At 37.2% G+C, this 10,390-nt stretch overlaps 2 protein-coding genes across 2 annotated transcripts; both read right to left on the bottom strand.

The window, feature by feature from the left end:
* Window positions 1-2,298: 2,298 nt before the first annotated feature.
* Window positions 2,299-4,105, bottom strand: LOC145484852 (uncharacterized). The gene has a single exon (XM_081463492.1). The coding sequence runs from the start codon at window positions 2,694-2,696 to the stop codon at window positions 2,301-2,303; it is 396 nt and encodes a 131-aa protein (XP_081319618.1). The 5' UTR covers window positions 2,697-4,105; the 3' UTR covers window positions 2,299-2,300.
* Window positions 4,106-4,157: 52 nt separating this feature from the next.
* LOC145484862 (uncharacterized) lies at window positions 4,158-8,733 on the bottom strand. The gene is made up of 3 exons (XM_081463503.1): window positions 7,136-8,733; window positions 5,544-5,666; window positions 4,158-4,313 (listed from the first exon to the last, which is right to left on the bottom strand). Exons 1-3 carry the CDS (start codon window positions 7,187-7,189, stop codon window positions 4,158-4,160), a joined length of 333 nt encoding a protein of 110 aa, XP_081319629.1. The 5' UTR covers window positions 7,190-8,733.
* Between the last annotated feature and the right edge of the window lie 1,657 nt (window positions 8,734-10,390).

Below are 10,390 nucleotides of genomic sequence, written 5' to 3'. Positions count from 1 at the left end.
GCGAATAATTCAAGTCTCGGCCTTGATAATTATCGCTTGCTGCGTGAGTAAAAGTACACTGTAAGTAATGGGCAAAATAAGATGAACAACAAAAGTAAGTGCGAGCATGTGAGGGTTAACCTTGACTGTTGTACATTCATGATCACGAGATCAACAGGAGACAAACTAAAAATACACCAATTCGACTAGCAATGAACATTTTTTTTTTAATTAACTTTATTTCCACACCAACAGACCAAAAAAAAAAAAAAACACTACTTACAATGAAAAATACTTACAATGCAATGCTACAGTACAACATTTATCTACTACGCTGATAATTTCACATTACTTATATTTCTACCAAAAAAATAAGAATGCTATTTATTACAATATATATTTTTTTCTCTTCCCCCTTCCTTTTCTTTCTTTAAGAGTTACCACACGCTATTGCATAATGCTGGAGCACACTTTCGTGTAATTCTTAACGACTTGTTAAGAAGAGTGTTTGTACCTTTGAGGAACCGAAAGTGGAAATAAAAGCGAAAAAAGGTGAGTGCCTTGATTAATCCCTGTCAATCAATCAATCAAGCAAGCAATCAATCAATCAATACTTTATTTAACCACGTGACACCTAGGAGTGCAAGCGCTCGTTAAAACGTGTGCGTGAACTCAAAATTGTATAAAAAAAAAAGGATTATATAATCTATGTAAATATGTAATATACAATAAATGCCTAAAAATAGTTATATACAAATAAATTAAGAAATGAGTTATTTAAACCTAAAATAATTACCTAGTAATCGTTTAAAATTTAAAAGATCGTTAGCGACCCTTACAAATGGAGGTATTGAGTTCCAAATCCTGGCGGCTATAAAGGAAAAGGACTTATGCCGCCATTCCAAATTGTATCTAGGCAACTCCAAAATTGTACCGGACCCCTTTAGGTTATATGAGCTTACTTTAAAATTAAAGAGATCTTGAATATAGCTTGGAGCTAAATTATGTAAGCATTTATACACAAGGATTAAGGCCTGAAATTTCCTGCCTTGTGAGGTTAAAAAGACAAAGGAGACAAAATCAGCGCGACTAATTCCTTTATCTCTCATAGTTGCGTAGCCTACATCATATTACAATATTTTGTGATGCGGCCATGATACAATATACCCAAATTAGTATCAAGCAATTAGGATAACGATAACACCCAAAGCGACGGAGAATCGAGGCTTTACCCGTACACTCCGTGGAGTACACCGTAGCCCTTTTATAAGAAACTCGAAGCTAAGGCTGTCATGGCAGCTTCGTGTGTAAAAACAAACAAACCGAAAGCATAACGTTATAATATCGCGATGCCTTTCCTATGTCTCGTCAGTTTGCGGGTTGTGTTCTGATGTGGCAACAATGGAAGCCTCCTAGATGACCGATGAAAAATGGGTGCGTATCCCAGTTATGTACAAAAGGTTGGTTATCTCCTGTACGTGGCCCCCTTCTACTATTGCCATGATCGCAAGCAGAACTTTTCAGGTATTCAGCAGCGACTTTAGGCGACTTAAGGTCCCAGAGTAGGCCTTTAAGACGTATTTGTTCTTTTCCCCTCCACCTAGAGCTCCCTGGTCACCGACCCGCAGAATGTCAACATATTTTATGTTTTATCTTAGTTTTTACCGATGGCGAAAGTTTTAACCCCACCTCGTCACATTTGTAGCCATTTATTCCAAACAATTTGTTTTCATCATGGTCTACCTATCCCTTCAGCAAACTAGTGCGACGCCTTGCAGAGCTCTTGATGTCTTAATGTTTGCAAACGACTCAAGATAAAATAGTTGTTTGCTTTTTTTTTTTTAAGGTCCTTGATAATTATTTTATATTTTCGAACACACTTGTTGATGTGCTTTTTACACATAAGTTTCCTTAAGCTTCGCGATAATTATTTTGTCTTTGTACACACTTGATTCCGAACATAACTGTTAATGCACTTTTAACATAATACCTCCGCACAAAGCTATTGCCTTGGGGTAGAGACTTAGAGACAGATAAATACAACTTGTTCGATGGTTTAACATATAAACATGTACACAATTGAGCTGATAGCGTGAGATGCGTGCTAATGACGAATAGTGACGTCTCTACATTGTAAAACGGGCTCATTTTTGCACGTTCTGTTGACACAATAATATGGTAACATGGAGTGTTGCTTTTCATGGCGTATCGACTTCGTGAATACTGATAAGAAAACTACTCAATTAATTAAAGGGTATGAAAAATGACACTTTCCTAGTTATATAATCAATATTCCGTCATTTCAAGAGTAGCGTGCGAGATCACTGAATTAAAATATATCCTATGGCTTTGATGTGCTTCTCTCCATTATCTGGTTGAGCGTTTCCGATTACTTCATTTCCACACGTGTTGGAGTCGTCATGAATCCCTCCTGTTCCAAACCCTAGTCTTGAATCACAGGTAGCGCATTCATCTTCTCCATTGTTTGCAAGGAAACCGATTCTAGCTTTAGCCATGTCCGGATCGTCACTTACTGCATTAAACCCTTCTCTGTTACAATTGTACTGCAAGGAGCTTTGTGTACCAAGTAGAGTTTTCCACGTGTCACGACCCAGTGATATGGCCCGGAATTGCCCGTTAGCAATCAGAGAATATAGTGAATCAGCGGCCTGGCTAATGGTGATAAAATTCGTTGTCTCCTCGCCTGGAATCTTCATACCAAGACAGATTTTGAAAAAGGGAGTTTTCCAATATGTCGGTAGCTTGGTCTCTTGTGTATCAAACCCAGTCTCCCCTCCCACAATGTTGAATGCTTCTTTGTTGCTCCAGAGATTGGAATTATAGTGAAAAGTTTGCTAAAGAAGAGAGGAAAAGAAAGAAAAAAAAAAAAAAAAAAAAAAAAAAAAGACAGCCAGCATTTGGCTAAGGGTCTTTCCGATGCCAAAGAAAATCATTCTACACAAGAGTTGGCATTTTCGGGTTTTATCCCGTATAAAATTATCACACTATGCAAAGTTTACCTTCATTCCCTCACCTAACATCTCGAAGAGGACTAAACCCAAAGTTAGGAATGTCTTCTATTTTTCGTGGAGCAAGTTAAGCTCAATCATATAGAACAAAATCGAACCAAATGAACTTAGTAATGTGATGACGTGGAGCGAGATTGTTCTCCATATTCGAATACAACAATACAACCGCTTACAAATACTTTCTACTATGTAGTTCACATCTATGTATTCACTGCGAGTACAATTACTGCAGTAACTTTAATCTTTAACTTTTAACAAGTTACTCCTAAAACAGTGTAAAATACTATAGTAGAAGAATAACCCAAGAGCACCAACAAGACTAAAACAAAGAGGATAAAACACCTTTCTTCCGCCAATCTTCATCACCAGAGTCCATCCACCTCCACCACATGTCCCCATTCCAGAACCATTCATGACCCAGTAGACTGGAATATTTTGGGATCCTACGTCAAAGTGGTAAGGTTTGTTTTCCCTGTTTCTAAATTAAAGAATTGAAAAGGCTTTGGCCTATAATATAATTTTCTTTTCCCACAAATTTTACCCGGAGAGCTAGATAAGTGGTAAATTTCTCCCGACGAAAATTACTTCAAGAGTCTCTTAACTAATTTGCATTAAGACTTATGTTTTGTGTAAGCAAAGGAAAATCACTTGAAGACTGGCAGTTATCTCACGGTCGGATAAAGAATAGCATTTCTGACATCCTTCCTGGTGAATATCTAATTTTATAATAAATGTGTTTACACTCTGTTCAAGTATTAATTCGGGGCGCGGTTGCTTTAGTCTGCCCAAATTTTCCTACGAATCACGAGAGAACCCATATATTTTGTTAGTATTACTACGCTGTTGCAAAATTTCGCACTGGTAAAGGTCAGAGGTAATATATTTATCACTTACAAAGTCAAGTCGTAGAGTTCCTTGCAAGGGGAATCTGCGTACAGAGAAGTTGAAAGGCATCTATTTATAACATCTATAAAACTCTTAATATTAATCAAAACAACGCCCGAACAAAAAAAAAAAAAAAAAAAAAAGAAAAAAAAATGACGAAAATTCAGCATTTGCTCATTTAAGACCATTCTCCTTTCCCTACATTTCTGTGATTTCACCTTTTACTTTTTCGTAGTGTCCGGTTCTCAAAAGGTAAAAAATATCTTAATCGGGAATCCAACGCTGCAACCATTTGGCCAATGTAAAATACAGTCTAATTAAGACTGATTCACTCGCATTTGCAGTTAAATGATCCCTTGGTAATGTTGCAGGAAATATCGGCAGAACAGTTGCGTGCTTCTGCGGTACATTCATCAACATCTGAACAGAGAGAAATCTGCGTTACTTCAAAGTCGTTTACATTTTTGCCTCTGTACTATGCGCGTGCGTCTTACCCAGGCAGATAATAGTGCGGCAAAACATTTAAAGATTTTGTCAAAGTGAGCAATCGGCAAATTCAATAGCTCTCCGCTTGTTAATTTAATTAATTAAAGCGTAAGTTTGCTTAAAAACTGAAAATATATCTGATTGGCATAAGCACTAACGAGTCTATTCCTCTACGTAGATTTCCAGCCATTGATAACTGTGAGAAGCCCTTATATAATCAGAATTGAAGTTTTATTCGCTGCATATTAATTAGAGACTGAAGTGCTTGCGCCATTGTAAAGTACCAAAAAAATTTAAGCTTCACATTTGTTTCCGTCTCCCTGGTGACCAGGTTTACAAATACAATAGTACAATCCTTTAGTGTTAATACGTTGAGTATCGGCATCACATTTTGATGTTCCCGCAATACACTCGTTAATATCTAAAACAAAATATTGCATACTTATTTTTCTTTGTAAGGAGAGAACATTTGTTCTTAGGTCACTACAGCAAAGGGCTTAAATTCCCCATATTATGACGTCATTATTTGTGCCTTTACAAAATTAAAACTGGAGATTCTAAATAGTAAATAAAATGCCGATTTATGTAAGCTTTATCAATGAAAGGTGCTTGATGCTAGATTTAATTTGAACTAGAAGAGTGTTGTGCGATTATCGAAAAACATATTCCTGTGGAAGTAACCCTGGCAGCTCGTAACCGAGATGAGCTTAATGTGTTAATTTAACAAATAGATTCCATGTTGCTGTGGGTCTGTTCAGTTTATCACATTTGACGTCAAGATGTAGTAAGAACAAAAAAGGGGCATAAGAGTGTCACTGATGTTCTTACCACATTTTGACGTCTTCTTTGATCTATTACATAGAATGATGTTAATGACCCCATCTATATGTCTGCCCTCCAGTTGATTAATCGTAGGCTAAGATCAAATCAAAATGTGAAAATAATGTGACTTACACAATTTCCTACAGTGATACTTTCAAAATAGCAAAATTTGTGACCTGTGGAATTCATTCATTCTAATGGGTCCCCACATAACATGTTGGACACTTTTAAAGCAAAACATCCCCAGCATGTAAATAATAGCTATTATTGAGGCAAATTAGATATGCATTTCTCTTCAACAATCATTTTAACACGTGACTGTCATACGGCGCAAAAACTAACCTTCACATTTCCTCCCATCTCCTTGATAACCAGGTTTACAAGAGCAGTTGTAAGATCCTTTGGTGTTAATGCAATCAGCATCAGCGTGACAAGTGGATGTTCCTGCAGCACACTCGTCAATGTCTAAGAAGTACATTGCATTCATTTAACTGTATTGAATCAGCTTGTACTTTTTAAGGAGGAATTTATCAATTAATGGGATGCATGTACATGTGGCACTGCAAGTCTATTGATAGGCCCAAAGTTGGTCGTTTAGGCCGTAATATAGGCGAATCTTTGCTGACGTCATTGTTTACATTTTTCCTCATTAACATATCACTTTGCGCATAGAAGGCATCATCCTAGACACAATTTTACTAGAAAAACTTAAAGAGCTTGTGAAACTTAGCAAGTGGTGAAATTTTTGGCTCTGTGGGTGTAATATTCGAAGAGAAATTGGTTTTCAAAAACATCAAAATTTCTGTGTGGCAAAAGCGCTAATGAGCTCATACATTCTTTGTAAAATTTGGAGCTTTTAAACCCTCGTCGCACAAAAGGTATTTGATACATTGCGCTCAAATTCCTTGGGACAGTTAATCGTGCTGTGCCCTTTCAACATTCAGTATTAATCTCTTTGTAGCTCCATCAGAAACTGTATCGCTTATGGTAGTGAGGCAAATATTTTAGACAACGATTCTCATTTAAGTCCTAACTCGTCAGAGGCGTAAAGTTATCTGATTGATTGATCAACCTTACAACATACGACTGTTTTGTCTATTACGAATGTGGTCAACATTCCAGAAAGTGTATTGATAAACTACATAAAAAATGTATCACTTGTACATTTATATAATTAAATAAAGACGTTCTTTATCATTCTTTGTCTTCTGTCCTTGAATACAATCTTTTCGAGGCTACTACGTCATTGTTTTTTTTTATGCAATTTGTAAAATAAGAAAGGGAAAAAAAGATAGCTTGCAACTCATATGTCGTACACTTTACAAACTCTTATTTATTCATTTTCTTTTTCTTTTTAATGAAAGACCGTTGCTGCGTCGGTTATGAAAACGATCTAATCGTGGCATGTTCTCTTTACTTTCGCTTCTTTTAACTCCCTGCAACCGATGATCCATTTAAGTCTCGTGCCCCGCTGCAGTTGTACGTATTCTTTTTCATAGTGTTTCCTGCATTGAATTTTAACAGACGCCAAAAATCCAGACCCAGTTAGCGACCAAATCGAAATACAGATAGACAATTAAGTGGAAAGGGCGGTGATGGGTTTCAGTAATGAGAACTGGGTTTGTATGTTCATCCCGCGGAGTGACCCTTTGAAATAACTTATCGCCAAAAGCGTTGAAAACTTCAAAATTATACGCATTAATAACTATCATTACCATCAATCTGATAATAAATATTTTGGATCTTGTAACTGGAAAGTTGTCGCTTATGGCAATGATATCTAAGTTGGTCTTCTCAAACGGTAGGAAGTGTTTACTCACGAAAAGATTCCTTTTCCAAAAGAAGGGAGATTGTATTGCTTGTTAACATCAGTATGGCCGCCCTGACATAATATGAAAACGGTCTTTTTTAATATGAAGCTATATTTCTCTTACCAATTTTGCAGTCCTGACCCGTGAATCCTGTGTGATACAAACAACGATATCCATTTGGTGTAAACACTGCGCGAAAAGCCAAATATTCGGGCCCGAATTCGCTCGAATACGGATCGGCGCACGCCGCGTATGCCGCAATGTTCTGACGTATTCGATTACGGCTGACTCGAAATACACCTGGAATATTCTGGAGGAATCCGGCCTGTTTTTCCGTATTCAAATTTAATGCTCGTGAATAACTCGAAGTGTTCGATAAATCATACGGGCCACGTTTTGGTAGATTAATGTTGCATTAGATGTTCTTCGAAGATATAGCGATCATTTATGACTCGAACATTTTCGAATACTCTCAGTTGTTCGAGAGTTTGCGACTGGAACACGCGATGCACGACGCCACTTCTGACGTGAACGTCTTCGAATACTAATGAATACGTCAAGTATGCTCTAATTTTCGAGAATCGCACGCTATGAATACGAAAGTTATGTCACATTTTTCACAGCCAAAGATGTATTGCGTCGTCAAGAACGGGTTTTATGCAGGTAATATACGCTACCGCGTAGTTTATTCAGACAACACGCTAGTGTTCCGAAGCGTCCGACTGGAACACGAGACTCATGCGAAGTATGAAACGCGTTCATGTTTGAATACTGAGGCATACGTCAGGTTTTAAGGTATTCTAAACGACACACTTCAAGTGTTCTGTGGTGTTCGACTGGGACACGAGACTCATGCGAAGTATGAAACGTGTTCATGTTTGAATACTGAGGCATACGTGAGGTTTTATGGTATTATAAACGACACACTTCAAGTGTTCTGTGGTGTTCGACTGGGACACGAGACTCACGCGAAGTATGAAACGTGTTCATGTTTGAATACTGAGGCATACGTCAGGTTTTAAGGCATTCTCCACGACACACTTCAAGTGTTCTGTGGTGTTCGACTGAAACACGAGACTCATGCGAAGTATGAAACGTGTTCATGTTCGAATACTGAGGCATACAGTGCAGCTCAGATATAAGCGAACTACGTATACGCGTATCATACGAGCGTATTTTGCGTATACGCGTATGTCAATACGCGCACATATACGCGTATATACGCGCATATATACGCGTATATACGCGCGTATATGTCTCTTTGTTATGCATTCCCACAAGTTTCTTTATGTGAAGCATTGTTAGTCAAACAAAGGACATTATATTTCTTGAGAATGAAAATGGCTTCAAAGCGAAATTTGCATATTGTTAAAACGTCATGCCGATCAATAAAAGCTATCATATTTCGATCACTTCGCAAATTCACCGACAAACTACGGTTTGTCGACACTTGATCTTAAGCTACTAAAAATGGGAAGAAAATTGATACAGTCGCTTGAACTCCCTATTTTAACACGTGAACTTTATGTTCTTACAAGTAAAGATCTGTGTTTCGGCACGTGTCGGCAAGTCGTTTGCGAAATGTTTATTGTCTGAATTAGCGTTCTGAAGATCCTAGTCGAAAAAATGATATCTCCGGTTATATTTGACACAGATCATGCATTCAAATGGTACAATACTCTTTCCTTGACGAAAAAAATGTGTATCAAAGTTTCTATGATGCGCCGCTCACGTTTAGTTATTTTTTCTTGTGTTTCGGCACGCGTCGGCAAGTTGTTTGCGAAGCGCTTATTGTCTGAAGATCCTCGTTGAAAAAATGATATCTCCGGTTTCATTTGACACAAATCGTTCATTCAAACGGTAAAATGCTCTTCCCTTTACCAAAGAATTGTTTATCAAGGTTTCTATGGCACGCTGCTCAAGTTTAGTTATTTTTACGTCGGGAAAAGGTTCTGTGTTTTCGGCAGGCGTCGTCAGGTCGTTTCCGAGATGTTTATTGTCTGAAGCGTTCCGAAGACCTTGTCGAAAAAATGATATCTCCGGTTATATTTGACACAAACCGTTCATTCAAACAGTAAAATGCTCTTTCTTTAGCCAAAGAAATGTTTATCAAAGTTTCTATGGGGCGCTGCTCACGTTTAATTATATTTTTCTTCAAGGAAAAGTTCTGTGTTTAGCCATGCGTCGGCAAGTCGCTTGCGAGATGTTTACTGTACGTGAGGTTTTAAGGTATTCTAAACGACACACTTCAATTCCTGTCTCCTGTTCGACTGGAACACGAGATTCATGTAAAGTATGAAACGTATTCGTGATTGAATACTGACGCCAACGTGAAGTACTGAGGACCCATACCAAAGCTTGTATATCGCCCAAACTGTGTTCAAACTGCCGAGTGTAACACACTTTTAAATTCCTTTGGATTCCTAACAAAACCCACCCAAAAGAAAGAAAATTACAAGGACAATATGCATGTTATCCCAACAAAAAGTAAACAACTGCCGTTATGACATCTTCATTTCATTTCAAATAATACTTTATTAATACTGAAATAATAAAACTTATGTTACTTGTTCGTGTATGTTTATTTTCATCAAACTATGGAAGAATTTATATTGCCAAGACCCTATGTTAAGAAAAAGTATAAGGAACCATCTGAGAAGCAAAACCTAAAAAAACACTATAACATTTTGTATGCATCTACTTTATATCTAGATGCTGCTTTGTTATGAAAAAGCATAACCATCTGAGAAGCAAAGTCTTTAAAAAACACTATAACATTTTTTTTGCAAACTTTCTAACTAGATGCTGCTGTGTTATGAAAAGGCATAATCAAGCATTTGAGAAGCAAAGTCTAAAAAACCACTTCTATAACATTTTGCATGCAACTTTCTAACCAGATGCTGCTATATTACGAAAAAGCAGAAGTTCGGAACCATCTGAGAAGCAGTCTAAAAAAACACTTACATTTTGTATGCAAACTTTAGAACTAGATGCTGCTATGTTACGAAAGAGAATTAGGGATGAATTAATGAATTGCTGCTTTGCATATTTAGAGCGGTTTTCAGTTGAGTGTCGAAAGTAATTAGACAATTACTTTGGTTTTGGTTTTGGTTTTACTACAGTTCGAGATTAGCTGAGAAGTCTAATTGGTAAGTAATTGGTTTAGGTTTTGGTTTTGGTTTTATGACACTCAATTGAAAACCACTCTAACATCATTATTATTTGGTTCAACAATTGGAACCCTCTTAACATTACCATATACCGTTAGAGGTGTCTCACACAAAAGGGATGTAGTGCATCCGATTTAATCTGTAGACATTGTATGTAAACCCCATATCAAATTAAAACTTATAGAGCTGGCTATCAAACTATACCAAG

Source organism: Orbicella franksi, chromosome 4, assembly GCF_964199315.1.
Source record: "Orbicella franksi chromosome 4, jaOrbFran1.1, whole genome shotgun sequence".
Lineage (NCBI taxonomy): Eukaryota > Metazoa > Cnidaria > Anthozoa > Scleractinia > Merulinidae > Orbicella > Orbicella franksi.
This window is presented reverse-complemented; position numbering and strand designations above follow the sequence as displayed.

Coding starts and splice junctions, on each gene's coding strand:
- LOC145484852 (XM_081463492.1), bottom strand. CDS start 2,696: ATGAAGATTCCAGGCGAGGAGACAACGAATTTTATCACCATTAGCCAG.
- LOC145484862 (XM_081463503.1), bottom strand. CDS start 7,189: ATGGATATCGTTGTTTGTATCACACAGGATTCACGGGTCAGGACTGCA. Junction 5,667..7,135: donor GGGTCAGGACTGCAAAATTG/GTAAGAGAAATA, acceptor TGTACTTCTTAG/ACATTGACGAGTGTGCTGCA. Junction 4,314..5,543: donor AGATGGGAGGAAATGTGAAG/GTTAGTTTTTGC, acceptor CTCTCTGTTCAG/ATGTTGATGAATGTACCGCA.